The sequence below is a fragment of the Rhineura floridana genome, chromosome 18 (assembly GCF_030035675.1).
Source record: "Rhineura floridana isolate rRhiFlo1 chromosome 18, rRhiFlo1.hap2, whole genome shotgun sequence".
In the NCBI taxonomy this organism is placed as follows: Eukaryota; Metazoa; Chordata; class Lepidosauria; order Squamata; family Rhineuridae; genus Rhineura; species Rhineura floridana.
In genome coordinates this window covers 11,254,290-11,271,068 of record NC_084497.1, presented here as the reverse complement: position 1 = coordinate 11,271,068, position 16,779 = coordinate 11,254,290, and the positions used below count along the sequence as shown (strand labels likewise).

At 49.7% G+C, this 16,779-nt stretch overlaps 1 protein-coding gene across 1 annotated transcript; it reads right to left on the bottom strand.

Moving 5' to 3' along the window:
- Positions 1–218: 218 nt before the first annotated feature.
- Positions 219–13,054, bottom strand: IFI30 (IFI30 lysosomal thiol reductase). The gene is made up of 7 exons (XM_061600758.1): positions 12,754–13,054; positions 6,818–7,000; positions 6,653–6,727; positions 5,297–5,386; positions 4,958–5,110; positions 3,232–3,300; positions 219–1,954 (listed from the first exon to the last, which is right to left on the bottom strand). The coding sequence occupies exons 1-7, from the start codon at positions 12,877–12,879 to the stop codon at positions 1,877–1,879; spliced, it is 774 nt and encodes a 257-aa protein (XP_061456742.1). The 5' UTR covers positions 12,880–13,054; the 3' UTR covers positions 219–1,876.
- Between the last annotated feature and the right edge of the window lie 3,725 nt (positions 13,055–16,779).

Below are 16,779 nucleotides of genomic sequence, written 5' to 3'. Positions count from 1 at the left end.
TAAGAAGAACAGCAAACATACAAAAATATAATTATCTTTGGAGAGGAGTTCAGGTCTCCTGCTCCCCTGGTGCATTCACTAGAGCTGCCCAATTTCCCTGCTTTTAAAAGTTTTTAAAGTTTGATAGAATAGCTGTGGGCTATAGGTATGTTCTTAAACTGCAAGGTTTTTTGCCTATTAGTGAATTATTATTTTAATTAAAACAAGAGGCTTATCAGTACTTTGAAAAGGACCAGATATTTATTTTCTTTCTGAGCCCAGGACTGGGTCTTTCATGATGCCCAGTTGGGGGGGGGAGGAACAGGAGAGTAGTCGATAAGACAGACATCCTGGCATTGGTAATCTTAAGTAGCAAGGTATGTGTGGGGTTGTTGCACACTTCCAGGCCCAGTTTCATTTTGAGTATGGAGGTGGAACCTGTGTATACAGATACTTTGAATGTCTGAGTGCCTGCACCAGTGGAATACTGGAGGAACTTGTAAAACTTGCTGCAACAGCATTTAGAACTGACCATGTGGTGTGAAAGACTCCTTTTCCTAACATTTTGGCTTCTTGTTTTTCTCCACCCACCACATCTCTGAAATAGATCGTATATGCAATGGTTAACCGTACTGCTGCCCTGACTTACTTCTCAGCCCTACCTGGAGATACTGGACCTGGATCCTTCTGCATGCAAAAAAAGAAGTAGGATTCATATACAGTTTGTTTACTTATACAGATTCACACCATACATTTAGTCCACTTTAAACAGTTGTGTTGTCCCCCAAATAATGCTGGGAAGTGTATTTAGTTAAGGGATGTTAGAAGACCTTTATCTCCCTTGAGGTGGATTTTGATCAATACTGAACAAGTCTGACTGCCATTTTCCCTAGACAGGGGGTCACGTAGACAATAGAGAATAGTGCTGTTGTAGTGAAAATGTGCCAAGGACACTGATATTGCAGGAATGGAGGGAGGACGGATGGAACAGGGGGCAGAGCATCATTGTAGCATTGTAACATAGAGTAAAGCAATGTGATTGTGACGGAGGTAAAGGTATATAACTGTCTGTAACTAACCACCATTTTGGGGAAAAGAGCTGAGTCCTGTACTCTACTCTGGCTAAGCGCTTAGCTAAATAAACAACCTTAAAACAGGCTTTGGCTTCATTATTAAGTCTCCTCAAAAAAAACTCAGTCGTAATTCCACGACACCCTCCTAGAGTGGTTCAACAAGCCCTCTTCCCAGAGAACTCAGGGAATTGCAGGTCTGTGAGGGTAAAAGGGGGACTCCTCACAACTCTCTGCACCCTTCACACACTACAGTTCCCAGGATTCTTTGGGTCTGGCTTGGAGATATACAGTACATCTGTCGGGGCTCAGAGGTCCTACGCATCCTCCCTCGGGGCCCCAGACCCAAAAGACGACAGGACAGCCATTTGGCCAAAAGAAACCAACCCTATTGTTATTTCGAAGGCAGAATCTCCATTCTGAGGTACAATCAGTAGAGGAATAAGGTCAACCCTTGCAGTGAGTATGCAGCTGACAACAACAGCAAAAGTGTTAACTGCTGTTCCAGACTGAGTGGAGCTCAGCCCCAACCAACCCCTTCCAGGCAAATGCCTGGCAGTGATTTTTCTTCCCCGGCAGCTCCTTGATGTTTGCTGCATTCCAGACCTGAACTCCACCCCTGTGGCAGGGAGTTCCACAGGATAATGACAGGCTGGGTTACCAGACGGAAACAATTCCTTTGATCCGCCTGAGATAGGAGGAGGAGGAGGACGACGACAACTCCAGTCGTGTGGGAGAGGGAGGCTTTTTCAGGGCACTGGCTCCGGCTGCAGGTCCAGGGACTGGGTGAGAGGCCAAGGTGGGCTCGAGGAATGCGGGGCCGGCAGTTACGCGTTCAGGCAGGAGTACTGCTGGGAATGTGGAAATGGGCTCTTTTTGTCCAGGCAGGCGACAGGCGGCTCTCCCTGGACGGAGAGGAGGGGGAAATAATCAGGACCGCAAAGTGATAGAGAAACACACACACACAACCCTCTGTCACCCACACGTAAAGAGTCACCACTCTTGCCTACACCTCTCCCTCCATGGTCCATAAGTGACACGCACAGCAAGCTGGGCGCAGGATAAAGTGACCCACAAGCAGTAGTGTAGTGGAATATTCAGAAGTGCAGGGTCCCTTCATGATATTATTATTATTAGGATTAGGATTAATTACCCGCCCTTCACCCAGAGGTCCCATGGCAGGTTACAACAATTTTAAACACATAATTAAAATAGTTAAAAACAACCTAAACAACATCATGGAAAATAGGTTGGGTCCTAAAAAATACACCTCTCAGGTGTCGAAGGCCAGGGTAAAGAGGTGCATCTTCAGCATTCGCCGAAATTTGTACAATGAAGTTGCCAGAAGTACCTCCATGGCGTGGGAGTTCCACAGTTTAGGGGCCGCCACAGAGCAGGCCCTCTCACAGGCCACCCCCCTGAGCTTCCGAGGGTGGTGGAACTACCAAAAGGCCCCCGCCTGCCAACCTCAATGCCCAAGAGAGTCTGTGGGGAAGGAGGTGGTCTTTCAGATATTTGGGGCCTGAGTCATTTAGAGCTTTAAACAAAGGTCCCAGGCTATGGTCTGAAGGCACATGAGGCCAGCTCCCTGCTGATGCTAAGCAGGGTCAGGTCTGGTCAGTGCCTGGATGGGAGATCGCCTGGGAACCACATGTAAGCCGCCTTGGGTTTCTCGCATGAAAAGGAAGGCAGGGTAGAAATGTAATAAATAAATAAATAAAATATGCAATGTGAGCACTTTAAACTGACAACCAAAAATGAACTGGCAACCAATAGTCTGACAACAACAGTCACACCACACCCCCTAACTCGCTTGCTTGCTCTCTGTCATCATCTCCACACTCTTCAGTCCTCCTCGCGCACAGCTACTCCCACAACAAACGTCCCTATGAGCCAATCAGCATGAAAAGGGAGTATGTTAGCTACTGAGAAGAGTCTTCTCAGTGGTTGACTCGGACCCGGCTGGGACCCTGCTCCCAAAAAAGCAAGGGGTCTAAGACCTTCTCCCCAGACCCAAATGGCTACACCCCTGCCCACACATCCCACCAACTGAATCGTCGTTTCCCCCTCCAGCATCCCTGCAATTCTGTCCAAGGGGAGTGAAGACAGACGGACAGATAGACAGGAGTGACCCTTGGAACGGGAGAGCGGGGGGGGGGGAGAGAGAGAGAGAGACTCTTGCCTTGTACAAGTCGCAAACCATTTTGAAGAGGGCGGCTTGTGAGCGAGACTGGAGAGCTTCCGTGTGGCTCTGGAGGAGGGGAGAATGTAGTGAAATCAGCAGCTGAACAAAGCAGACCATCGCGGGGAGGGAACTTGGACACAGACCAGGCACCCAGGTTCCCCCCCTCACCCACCACCCCATAACATCACCACCATCCCGTGGCAGAAAACTCAGGACGCTGATCACAAAGGAATGAAGGAGCGATGAAGGGTGTTCTGGGGGTGACGGGGAAGAGGGCCCTGAAGCTGCTCTTCATTGTATTTTGTTTCTTTAAAAGTCATTTCTAAACTGCTCAGTATTTAAAATCTCTAAGCCAGGGGCCAAATGCGGCCCTCCAAGGTGCTCTCTCTGGCCCTTGGGACTCTCCCCAGGCCACAGCCCTCACTGGCCCTCCTATTTGAGTATTTTTGCCTGGCTGAAAATGTGTCCTAGTTAAGGTATGAAAGAGGAGTATGTTAGCTACTGAGAAGAGTCTTCTCAGTGGCTGACTCACCTCCTTGCACTCTGATTGGCAGGAAGGACAAGGAAGCTTGTTAGAAGATTCTTCTCAGTGGCTAACAGACATGGGATGTTGGAGACATAGGGACCCGGCTGGGACCCTGCTCCCATGAAAGCAAGGGGTCTAAGACCCTCCCCCCAAAACCCAGATGGCTACACCCCTGCCCCTTATATACCCAATTCATCACTGCACTCTGATGGTGACAGCCTCCTGCACAACTTAGTTCCGCACAACATAGGAAACGGACCTTTAGTGTGGTGGCACCGACTCTTTGGAATTCCCTCCCATGAAATATGAGGCTGTTGTCTTTTCAGCGCCTACTGAAGACTGTCCTCTTTCAACAAGACTTTTAAGTGGAGACCTTATCCCAGTCTGCATCTGTGTTGGAATTGCTTTCTAATATGTTTTTAAACCTTCTTTTTGAAAAAAATGTATGTTTTTAAACCTTTTTGTTTTAAAAAAGATGTTTTTTACAGCTTTTAAAAAAATGTTTTTAAATAAGTTTTGTTTTACTGTATTTTAGGGTCTGTTTTTATTATGTTTTAAAGTGTTTTTAGTGCTTTTGTTTGCCGCCCTGGGCTCCTACTGGGAGGAGGGGTGGGATATAAACCCATTAATTAATTAATTAATAACTAGCTTGCGGGATTGGCCTTGTCACAAGTTTGTTTCTTTGTTTCCTAAACTCCCAAGATCCACTAAGGGGAACCTGCAGCAACAAAAGAGGGTCCACGCAGATTCAAGGAATTTGAGCCCAGGGATTTGTCTTAAGCATCAAAACTTAAGGAGCACACAGCCCTTAAAACGCAGAAAGTCAGGCTGGTTGCCCAAAGTGTCTTTCATTTTGGCAGTGCACACAGGGCGGAGAGAGTCACTTTGTTGCTGCAATTGTTAACAGGGAATTAAAAATCCTCCCCAGTCTGTTGCAAATCACCTGGAGATGTGCCAGTTACTCATGACATCTGTATCCTCCCTGTCTGCCGAGGAGCTCAAGGTGGCATGCATGATTCTCACAACCCTGCGATGTAGATTAGGCAGCGAGAGACAGAGACTGGCCCCAAGGTCACCCAGTGAGCCCGGCTCTTCCTAAGTCCTGCTCAAAGGTTTAGAGGGCTGGGATTTCTGGTGCATAACACCAGGGTTCATGGGCACGGATCATCTCCTGCTCACCTCACTGTCAGCACTTACCCCATTAATAACGATCCAGGGCACGTACTTGTGCGGCGGGTTCAGGGCCCTGGTGCGCTCAGCATTGGCGTGCATAAGCTTGTTGCCCAGGTCTCCGTTCACACAGGCTGTGAGGTTGGCCAGGGAGATGTCAGGCCGGTACAGCTTCATGCACTAGAAAAAAGAGCACCAAGGTGGAGGCCGGGGGAGCCTTGCTGCTTTACCGCTTTCCTAGCCTTGATGAGACCCTCCCAACTGAGGTGCCCGGAAGCAAGCCTCTTTCTTTGCCCTTGAGTATACAGCCACCACCGTCCCTGCAAGGCAGGCCTGTAGGGAAGGACAGAGTAGGGGGCAACGTACTGTTGGCAGGTTCTGGGTGACGTTGGCACTGGACTCCATGCAGAATATGAGCGGGAAATACATGTCTTCAAAGAGGTGGATAAGGCAGGCCTGGAAGAAGCAAGGGTTACGAATTAGTGCCGGGGGGGGGAAAGAGAGCCCCCCATGCACAGGAAGGGGGGAGATCCCTAGAGACTGGGCACAGTGGGGTGGCGAGGGTGGAAGGCCCACCTGGAAGAGAGGCAGAGCTTCCAAAATCTTGCTGTTTGCAATCTTAGGGGTGACCCATAGGATGCCCTGCAGATGTTGAGCGGTTTTTGACCTCTCAGCAGTTAGGTTTGTTGCAAAAAATGTTCACAACATCAGGTTGAGGTAGGCAGCAGCTGCAACTCCTGCTGTGACTGACAATTCTGTTCTTACCCCAGAATCGTCACTGGGGGGCATCTGTGGCCCTCCGGATTGCTGGGATCCCACCGCCCGTCACCCTCCCTGACTGTTGGCCATGCCGGCTGCTGGGAACTGGGAGTCCAGCACCATCACCTGGGGGGGGGGCACAGACGAAGAGGCGTCCCCCTCCCCCAGGCAGGAATGCCTCTTCTAAAGATGTTGCTGCTCTACGACTCCTTTCCTCAACCCTGGCAGTGGGCCATGCTTGGCTGGTGGAGCTGATGGGAGCTGGACACTTTTAATTGGTTAAAATAATTACTTCTTTTGTTACGCTTTCCTTCTGTTTTTTTTAATTAATTTTTACTTTGAAAATTCAGTGATTACACCCCAGGATACCAATGACAGGTTGAGTACACATTCGACAGAAAGAATGAGATGAGCGCAGGATGTTCTGCCCTGCATTAATAAAGCCCTGAGAAGTTACCATGGAGTAGAGAGGCTTTCGAGGTGTTTTGGGGTACATGCCTTCTCTTTCATTCTGCATGCCAACTCACTGGGGGGCTCAGCGGAGGCAAATGGGGGCTGCCCACCAACAGTCTGCCCCACTTGCCCACCTCCTTACCCGGCTTGTCCTGCCCCTGCTCCGTGTTGGCCCTTGCAAACTCAGCCACAGGGAGACAGGCGGGGACCATCCCAGAATGAGCTGCCTCCACCTTCCTTTGCTCTCCTGTGTCTCTCCTGGGGCTCCCTGAACCGCCACTGAATGCTCTGCAGTCGGCAGCTTCCCCAGATGCCCACACTTCAGTCGAAGCCCGGGGGAAGGCATTGTGGCTCTTTGCCCGAGGCCTTTCCAGATGAGGAAGTGCGGGCAGCTGGGGAGGCTGGAGAAATGCTTCCTTGGAAGAAAATGCCCCCTTCCCCGTCCCCCCTGGTGGCTCTGAGCCTGTGCCACTTGCATGTCACCCTTCGGCACCCTTGAAGTGCGCCCACCTCCATCACGTTGCCCAGGCATTCATCTGGGCCATGCTGGCACTCGAACTCCCACTTGGTGGCCCCTTTTCTCTCCTGCAAGAGAGAGAGAGAGAGAGACTGGCATTGCATTGGGTGAAGCAGGCTATGTGAAGGCCCCCCTTCCATCTGCCTCGCCTGCCCCACCTTTGCATTCCCATAGGGGACCAGCGTGATATCCATGATGTCGCCTAGCATCAGCCACGTGGGGAAGAGCTGCAAAACCAGGAAGGAGCGGCAGGCGGGGCACAGGCTTTCGTAGTAGAGGCTGATGGAGACAGGGTCGGCCTTCTGAGGGGCAGAGGTCACCTTGGCACACTGCTTCTCTGCCTGCAAGGAAAGGAAAGGAAAGGAAAGGAAAGGAAGTGGCTGAGAAATTGGAGCCTCCAGGTTCAGATGCAGTGTACCTCAAGATGCTTGGGAGAACCAGCCAGTCAAGGGATCCACCTGGATCCAGTCCTGGCTGTGAAGGCATCTGGCTGGGGCGGCCGGAAACTCAAATGTTATTTTTCTTCACTCTTACAATTATTCAACTCAGTCGTACTCTGAAAAGACCCACAGAAGTTAATGGGCCTAAGTAATTTCAGCTCCAAGAGTGACTTCGCAGGAAAAATGGAAATTGACTGCCTTCAAGTCGATTCCGATAGCAGCCCCAACATCTGTGCCTCACCCTCCCCTCCTAGGCAGCTTGTAGCTAAAGCACTTGACAGTGAGAAGAAAACAGGCAATTCCTACAAACTGTTGCATGTTTTTGTAAAATTACATACATGAAGACACAAAACAAACCCAAGCACCAAAACCCTGCTTTCAGTGGTAAAGGCGAGGAGGGGTTTAAAGAAGTTGCTCCCTTGATGTGCATTCTGAGAAGTCAAATAAAAAGTTAAATGGAAAAAAACACAACCCTGCTTTCAAGTACAGTTCAGAATAGATCTTTGAATTGTTGATAATTGTCCTGCAAGGTGTTATGTTTTTAAAGTGTATATTTAACAAGCAAACAAACAAAAATCCACCCCATCTCTTGGTGCTTATTCATTACACTTCCCCAGTCCTTTGTGAATTTGTCTAATCCTCTTTTAAATGGACTGCCTTCAAGTCGATCCTGATTTATGGCGATCCTATGAAGAGGGTTTTCATGGTAAGCAGTATTCAGAGGGGTTCACCATTGCCTCCCTCTGAGACTGAGAGGCAGTGACTGGCCCAAGGTCACCCAGTGAGCTTCATGGCTGTGTGGGGATTCGAACCCTGGTCTCCCAGGTCATAGTCCAAAACCTTAATCACTACACCTCACTGGCTGTCTAATCCTCTTTTAAAGCCATCCATAAGAACTTAAGAAGACCCTGCGGGGCAGCTGGCTCTGGACAAAGGGGGCCCATCTAGTCCAGCATCCTCTTTTGGAAGCCCACAGTCAGGACACAACAGCAACTCTTCCAATTGTGACTCCCAGTCCCTCCACCTGTGAAGGCACAGCCTAGCCAACGTGGCTAGCAGCCACTGATAGCCTCCTCCTCCTCCTCCATGAATTTGTCTCATGCTCTTCGAAACCCATCCAAGGTGGTGGCTATCACTGCCTCTTGTAGGAGCCAATCCTACAGTCTGACTATGCACTGCTGTGTGAAGAAGTGAACCGGCCTCGTGTGGGGCCAGGGACTTAGAGCAGGCGTGGGGAGCAGATGTTGCCGAACGGCAACTCCCATCGACCCCAGAGCACTTAGCCAAGGCCAGCGGTGATGCAAGTTGTAGTGTGGCGACATCTGGAGGGTCCCAGATCTTCCCCGCAGGGGACTTCAGAGGGCTGACTCTGCACAGCAAGAGCAAGATGCTCCTCTTCTTATGTTAAGAGTGCAGCAAAGACTCCACTCTCTTAAAATTTATTATTATTATTATTATTTGATTTATATCCTACCCTTCCTCCCAGCAGGAGCCCAGGGCTAAAATATTAGGCCTTGTAATACTGAAAAAAGGTGTTTTTTTTAAAAAAATTAAGTACTTGGCCCAAGACAGGGGGGAAGGCAAGGCAGAGTGCGGGAGGGAGAAGGCAGGAAAAAGAAAAAAGGCAAAAGGAATCTCAGCTGTTGTTTCTCAGCCCCCCAGCCCCTCCCCCACACTGGCTTCCTCCTCCATCTTCGAGGGAAGTGAAAGTGTGGGAGGGGGGCGAGGGGCCTCCTCCCAGACCTCAAGAGCACTACTGCCTCTCACCACGCCACAATGGGGCTTTCCATGGGGAGACTCTGACGAGGGTGGGTGGGTTTGCAAACAGATAGGGAAAGCTGGGGACATTTTTAATGTTTATTTTTGCCAAATCTTGCTGAAAGAGGAAGTGCAGCATTTGTCTCTGCCTATTGCTCCAGCAATTACTTTGGACAGGGTCAGTTTGGCGGGGGGGAGGATTACTCTTTTTCAGCAGTCTGCACCACCCAGATAGGGCCAGCAGATGAGCAAACTGAGACACCCCCCTGCTCCTGAGCCCAAACAGAGAGGCAGTGCGGCATAGTGGTCTGAGCACCAGACTAAGACCACCCACGGAAGACCCACAGTCACATCCCCAGTCAGACCTTGGATTCTCTGTCTGCAAAGTGTCACAGTGATTTGGAGATTCGAGTGTGCACAAAACCCACTAATTTGATATGAGATTAAACCTTCTTTTACTTTCTGAATGAATGAATGAATGAATCTTTATTTTTACCCCGCCCTTTTCCCAAAACTGGAACTCAGGGTGGCTTACAAATAAAAACTACACATAGGTAAAAAAACATACAAAAATATACAATTAAAATAGAATTAAACTATTCGCAACATTAAAACCATGTTAGGGCAATGCTTACCTGTTTTACAAGTAGAGCTCCACTTATTTTAAGATTAGTATATATATCTTATTAATTTTAATTGTGATTTTTGACATTGTATGGAAGACTTTAAATGTCTTAATGTTTTGCATTCGTTTCTGTTCTGCAATGGTCTTTGAAGTAAGCAATAAACGTACTGCTCAGTCACCCAGATGAGGCTTGCTGGGGGCCTTTGAGCTAGTCACTCTCTCCTGACCTAACCCAACTTAATTATTATCATCACAACAATTCCTTTGCTGCTCTTCTGCCACTCAGTGGCTCTCAAAGTGGTTTACAGGTGATTAAAATACAAAAAGGCAGGGTGGGTTAGTGGTTAGAGGCCAGGGTGCAAAGCCTCACTCACAGTGATGAAGGCTCACTAGGTGACCCTTGCAGAGGGCTAGCTGCCACCTCTTTCAGTCTGACTTACCTCACAGGGTTGTTGTGAAGATAACGGGTAAGGCAGGTTACACTACCTTGTGTTCCTTGGAGGAAAGGTGGGATATAAATGCAATAAAATTTAAAAATACATGCAATAAGTCTTACTAAAAAGAGCCTGTGGAAATCAGCTAGCCGTCCACGTCCCTAACAAAGCGTGGCTGCAATTCATTGCACGGATTGTGGGGCTGGGGGAAGCAACACAAGCAAAATTGGCCCCCCACGGCCATCTCTCTCTCTGGGGTAAACATGGGACAATGGGGAATTTAGAGTGAGGGTGAACCCTTACTGGATAGTCATTGTGATACCGGGGTGTGCATGTGTGTGCAAAGCAGTTGGCTTAATAACACCCTTTTGCTTTTCTTGTCGGCTGTTTGGCTGCTGTTAGTTATGTCCAGGGAAGAACGTTTTCAGCCCTTGGCCTTATTGCAGCCTCCAAATGGGCTTCACACTCCCCCGCCCTCTACACCAGGAGAGGGGGGGCATATACGTGACCCCCACCAGATGCTGCCTTCTTCTTGCTGTCAGCCTGCTGGGACTGCTGGGAGTTGGAGTCCATCAACATCTGGAGGGCCACACAGCGCTTCCCCCCCCCGCATGATGACCTACATGGAAACCCCCCCCCCCATGTGATGAGAGAGGGCGCTTCCATTCAAGGCTGTGGCTTTGCTTGGGTGGGTTTCCGTCATGCAGGAGCAAAGTCCGGCTGCACAATCCAAGGGCTTTGGGAGCTCTTGTGCAACAACCCTGTTCCCCCCCCCCCCAAACTGGACTCTTTGTAAGAAGGAAAGTGAGGGGGGAACGAATCAGAACAAATGCTCAATGAACAGTCGGCATTGTCTAACCTCCCCACAGACTCTGTGCAAACAAATCAGGATGAATGCTCAACAGACAGGTTGTTCTGTGCCTCCCCCGCAAAAAAAACCCTCTTTCTGCGATGACCCAAACACACACCCCTGCCACTCCCCCACCCCAAAAAGCATACTCTAAACAGGCTTGGAAGATTGTCTGGGACTTCCTTGGCCTAAATACTTGGGAGTTTGGCTGAGGAGGCAAAAATCTCTCTGTAGGATTATAGAAGCCAGTGAAGCTCATCTCTCCCCCCCCCTTGGAGTGATCCCCATTAACCTAAAGGGGTTGGAAGTTTGGAACAGGAAGACATTTTAATGGTGCCGTGTCACCCAAGTCCAATTGCGCCATGGGCTGGGCTAGGGCGATGTTCCAAGCCACCACCAGCCTCCCATTTAATTTAATTCAGTTACAGCATAATATTTTCTCCTGTCAGACACCAGGTCCCAGTCGTCCTTTTAAAAAAAAAAAGAGAGGGAAAATAGTTTTTAAAAGCATGGAGGAAAAGGCCCACACCCTCTTTGCACAGGGACAAAGGTCTGCCCGCCTGGGGGCAGACTGGGAGCAGAAGGTTGGTGGGAATGTTTAGCAAGTTTAAGAAACACAGCCCTGCGAGGAAACGTTGCAGCATTTGGGGCTTTTCAGTTTAGAGCAAAAGTGAGTCAGAGGTGACAGGACAGGAGGGTATAAAATCATGCCTGGCATGGAAAAAGTGGACAGAGAGAAGTTTTTCTCCCTCTCTCCTAACACTGGAACTCGTGGACATCCGAAGCTGAATGCTGGAAGATTCAGGGCAACCAAAGAAAGTCCTCCTTCAGGCAGCACAGAGTGACATGGTGGGATTCCCTCCCACAGGGGGCAGCCACGGCCACCAACGTGGAGGGCTTCAACAGAGGGTGAGACAAATTTACAGGGGAGGCAGTGGCTTATCGGTGGCTGCTAGCAGGAGGCAGCAATTGCTGGAAATCGCAGGAGAGAGAATGCCCTTTGCACTGCTTGTGGGCTGCCGTGGACTAGATGGGCCACTGGCCTGCTGCAGCAGGCTCTGCTCATGCTCTTGGCCCCTTGAGAAATATACACTGAACAGCAAAGCAAATGCTGTGTGGGACAGACGCTGCTCCATCTGGGACAGAGAAAAGCTCCAGCGTCATAGGCCCTTAGTATTGTCTGCACTGACAGGCAGCAGCTCTCCAGGGTTTCATATAGGGAGGTTTCTCCTAGCCCTGCCTGAAGAAACCAGAGATTAAACCCAGGTGCTTCTGCATGCAAAGCAGGTGCTTTTGTCACTGCCTTTGACAAGCCCTTTAATCGACTTTAATTAGGCAAACCTTAATTTCCTGAAGTGCCCTTGAATCCGCCCCGCAAAATACGGATGGTCTGGAGGCACCCAAAACGTTTTCAGATGTTGCGCTGTTTCAGTGCCTCTCACGCAAGTGCAAAGAGTTAAACTGTGCTCCCTTGAAAGGGGGGGCACATCCTCTTCTTCTGATGCTCTGTGGGGTCATTCAGGGCCAGGCTGAAGGAAACAGGCACCAGGGCAATCATGCTTTGCCTGCAGCCTCACCAGAAAGCCACAGTGGGGGGGGGGTGTCCAGAGCCACTGGCATATGGGCTTCATCCTGCGCTGTGCAAGCCTCAGTGTCATCAAGCCCTAAGCGGGCATGCTAGATCAGGCCAAGGGAGCCCATCTAGTCTAGCACCCTGCCGAGCAGCGCTCTCCATGGGAGATTCCCAGCAACTGGTGTTCAGAGGCATGTCCAACAGTGGAAGGGCCTTGAGGGTAGCAGACAGTCACAGCTCCAGCCTCCCCCATGAATTTGTCTCACCCTCTTTTAAAGCCACCCAAGTCGGTGGCCATCACGGCCTCCTCTGGGGGCCAGTTCCAACTCTGGACTGTGCCGAACGCTCTTGCCCGCCCTGAGCCTCCCAACTTTTACTTTCGTTATCTGGCCCCTGCCTGTATTGCCTACTCACCTTGCAAGCCTGGGCGATCTCCCTGGAGCTGCACCAAAGGTGGGGTGGGTACTTGCAAGGGGCGCCCCCAAGCCCGAGTCCCACCCAGAGGCTGCTGCAGGCGACAGTCAGGAACCACAGACCCATGGCGGAAAGGAAGGCTGGCTGTGTGCGGCAGACAGGGCTGGCAGCCGGCCTTTAAGTCCTGCCAGTCTCCGCCCTTTCCTCCTCCAGGCAACCAGTTTGTCTTCTTCTGCTGCTGCTGGTGTGGGTGACTCAGCCAGCTGCCTGTCCTGGTCTGGGGGAGGAGGAGGAGGAGAGCAGTTTCCAAAGGCCCCAGCCAAGGAGGGGGGAGGTCACTGGCTCCATTTCAAAGCAGCAACAAAAAGTCCCTCTTGCCTCTGAAGAGGGTTGCCTGTCTCCTGCCCTGACAGCTGAGACACCAGCAACAGCCTTCAGGACACAAGAATTAAAATACCGACAACTGATGCCAGGTAGTCATTACTACCCACCAGGGCAATTGTGCAAGCCCCAATCAGCGCTAAAAACTGTTCCTCCCAAGGATTACAGTCGTTGAACAACTTAAACTGCTGAACAAGCCTGTGGACTTTGGCGACAGGCTGCCAAGCTGGGCAAAAAGGTGGCGCTTGAGGCTGCTTTTGTGTAGGACTTTGCACCAAGGGCTGGCCAATTTGCCAGTCCAATTTGCCAGTCACTTGGAGACCACAGAGTTAAAAAAAAAAACCCTACAGAGGCCCAGTCCAAACTGGCATCCTCCAGGTGTTTTGGACTACAAGGCCCAGCTGTCAGCACGGTCACTGACAAGGGATGAGGAGAGCTGCAGCCTGGGAGAGCGCCAGGTTGGCGAAGGCTGCCCTAGATCTCCCCACACTCCTGAAAGGCCTTGAAGGAGTCTCTTTTTGGAAGCATGCTTACTCCTTTCTAATCCTCTGGGTTCCCAATCTCTACCGGAATACATCAGAAAGTCCACATCCTATAGATCAGGGGTTCCCAAAATTGTGGTCCGTGAGCTTCATTCAGGGGGCCTACAACAGGCAGGAAAATGGTTAAGTCTCTCGGCAATTAGTCTAGCACTCTCAACCGGTACTCCACACTGGCTCACTGAGTTAGTCAACTCCATCGATTTCTGTGGGTTTACTCTTCAAAACAGCTCTCCAGAGAACGGCAGAGAGGCATGGAAACGAAAGGAAAGTAAATCAGTGGCCAAAGTGCACAGCTGTGATCCTGAGGAATCCAGGCCTCCTGACCCACGAGGAGGGTGTCGTGGTCATCAAATGACTCAACGATAAAAACCACGGGGACCGTCCTTGGATCCCGCCTGGTGCCCCTTGGCAAGCAAAGAAGGCAAGCCCAGCCCAGCCCCTTAAAAAGCTTCCCTGCAGGACTCAGCTGTCACAGCCCAGCCTCCGCTTCTCACAGTGGCCAGCCAGCCATACCCTAAAGGGAAAAGGCCCCCCAAGCCGGACCTGAGCGCAACAGCAGCAACTCTCTCCGCTTGGGATTCCCACTGACAATCCCCACTGGGGTCGTCCATTCAGCAGTGTTGGGCTCCGATATTATGAGAGACAAAAACGTCTCTCTCCACCCCAGGCCTAACTTTATATGCTCCTATCCTGCCCCTGCTTCTTACTCCCTTTTTTCCCCGAAATGAGAAAGCCCCCCCAAACACTGTAACCTCGGCACAGCAGCTGGTGTTGTGCCTTCCGGACAATGTCGCTGGACTCCCAGCTCGGCCAACGGCCAGGGGTGAGGGCCATGGGGTTGCAGTCCCGCAACCCCTTCCTTCAAGGCCTCTCCAGGTGGCCTCGTTGCCAAGGCCACAGGTCGCCCTCTGCATGTGCCCTCCTGAATGCACCAGATCAAAAACTTGGGCACCCCCAGCCAGCAGTTCAAAGCCAGCCAGCCACAGCCCCAAGATGTCACCTGCTCCTCCTGTCCAAATTAAGCCTCAAAAGAGTCACGCTGCTTTCTCACTTCTGCTTTTCAGTGAAGAGGCCACCGCGCCATCTGCTTCCTCCTCCTCAATATATCCCTGCACAGAGAGATGAGCTTGGTAGCTCCACCAAGAGTATCTGGATTAAAATTAATGGGGCAAGTATTAAAAGGAATGTGGTGCTTGGAGTCTACTACCAACCACCCAATCAAGGAGAAGACGAGAATGTAACTTTTGAAAAGCAAATTGCCAATGTTTCGAGGAGGCATGATGTAGTAGTAATGGGGGACTTCAATTATCCTGATATCTGTTGGGAGACAAATTCTGCCTAACACGGCCCCTCCAAGAAATTTCTGACTTGTGTTGGAGGTAACTTTCTCCTACAGAAAGTGGAGGAAGCAACCAGAGGATCAGCTATCCTGGACTTGATTCTAAGCAATAGAGATGATTTGGTGGATGAAGTGGCAGTTACGGGAACTCTGGGGGAAAGTGACCACACCATACTTGAATTCTTGAAGCAAAAGCTGAGAGTAGCCATACGTGCACCCTGGACTTCAGGAAAGCTGATTTTAATAAACTCAGAACAATTGTAAGTACGGTTCCATGGTAAGCCACCCTAATGAGAAAAGGAGTCCAAGATGGGTGGGAGTTTCTAAAAAAGGAAATTATAAAAGCGCAATGGGAAGCAATTCCAACAAGGAAAAAAGGGGAGAAACAGCAGAAGAAGCCAATGTGGCTTCACAAAAAGCTTAGAGATGACCTGAAAACAAAAAAGGACACATACAGGAAGTGGAGAGAAGGTCAGGCCACAAAGGAAGAGTACAGGCAGGTATCACAGAATTGCTGGGATGGTGCCAGGAAGGCTAAAGCTGAGAATGAGCTGAGGTTTGCGAGGGACACTAAAAGCAACAAAAAAGCTTTCTTCAGGTACGTCCACAGTGAAAGAGAAAGGAAATGGTGGCACAGCTACTCAATGAGGATGGTAAAATGATAACAGATGACAAAGAAAAGGCAGAGGTCCTCAATTCCTACTTTGGCTCAGTCTTCTCCCAAAAAAGGATCTGTGACCCTCCCGGGAAACATGAAGTAGAAGGGGCAAGATTGGAGTTTGAGATTGATAGACAAATGGTCAAGGAATACCTAATCACTTTGAACGAGTTCAAATCAGCAGGGCCTGATAAAATGCATCCTAGAGTATTGAAGGAACTGGCTGAAGAACTCTCAGAACCGCTGTGTATTATCTTTGCGAAATCATGGAGGACTGGTGAAGTGCCGGATGACTGCAGGAGAGCTATTGTTGTCCTTATCTTCAAAAAGGGCAAAAAGGAGGAACCGGGGAACTACAGACCAGTCAGCCTAACATCAATCCCTGGAAAAACTCTGGAGCAGTCAATCTGTAAGCACCTTGAAAACAATGCAGTGATTACTAGGAGCCAACATGGATTTATGAAGAACAAATCCTGCCAAACTAATCTCATCTCATTTTTTGATCGGGTAACCTCCCTTGTAGACTGTGGGAATACTGTGGACCTAATATATCTCGACTTCAGCAAAGCTTTTGACAAAGTGCCCCATGATATTCTGATTAGCAAGCTAACTAAATGTGGGCTGGATGGATCAACTCTCAGGTGGATCCACAGTTGGCTCCAGAATCATACTCAGAGTGTTTATCAATGGTTCCTTCCTAAACTGGGCAGAAGTAACAAGTGGGGCACCACAGGGCTTGGTCCTGGGCCCAGTGCTCTTCAACATTTTTATTAACTTGGATGAGGAGGTACAGAGCATGCTTATCAAATTTGCAGATGATTCAAAATTGGGGGGCATAGCTAATACCGTGGAAGACAGCAACAAAATTCAAAGAGAACTTGATAGACTGGAGGATTGGGCAGAAAACAACAGAATTAAATTCAACAGGGATAAATGCAAAGTTCTGCACTTAGGAAAAATAAACCAAATGCACAGTAATAAGATGGGGGATACTTGGCTCAGCAATACGACATGTGAGAGGATCTTGGAATTGTCATTGATCACAAGCTGAATATGAGCCAACAGTGTGATGTGGCTGCAAAAAAGGCAAATGCTATATTAGGCTG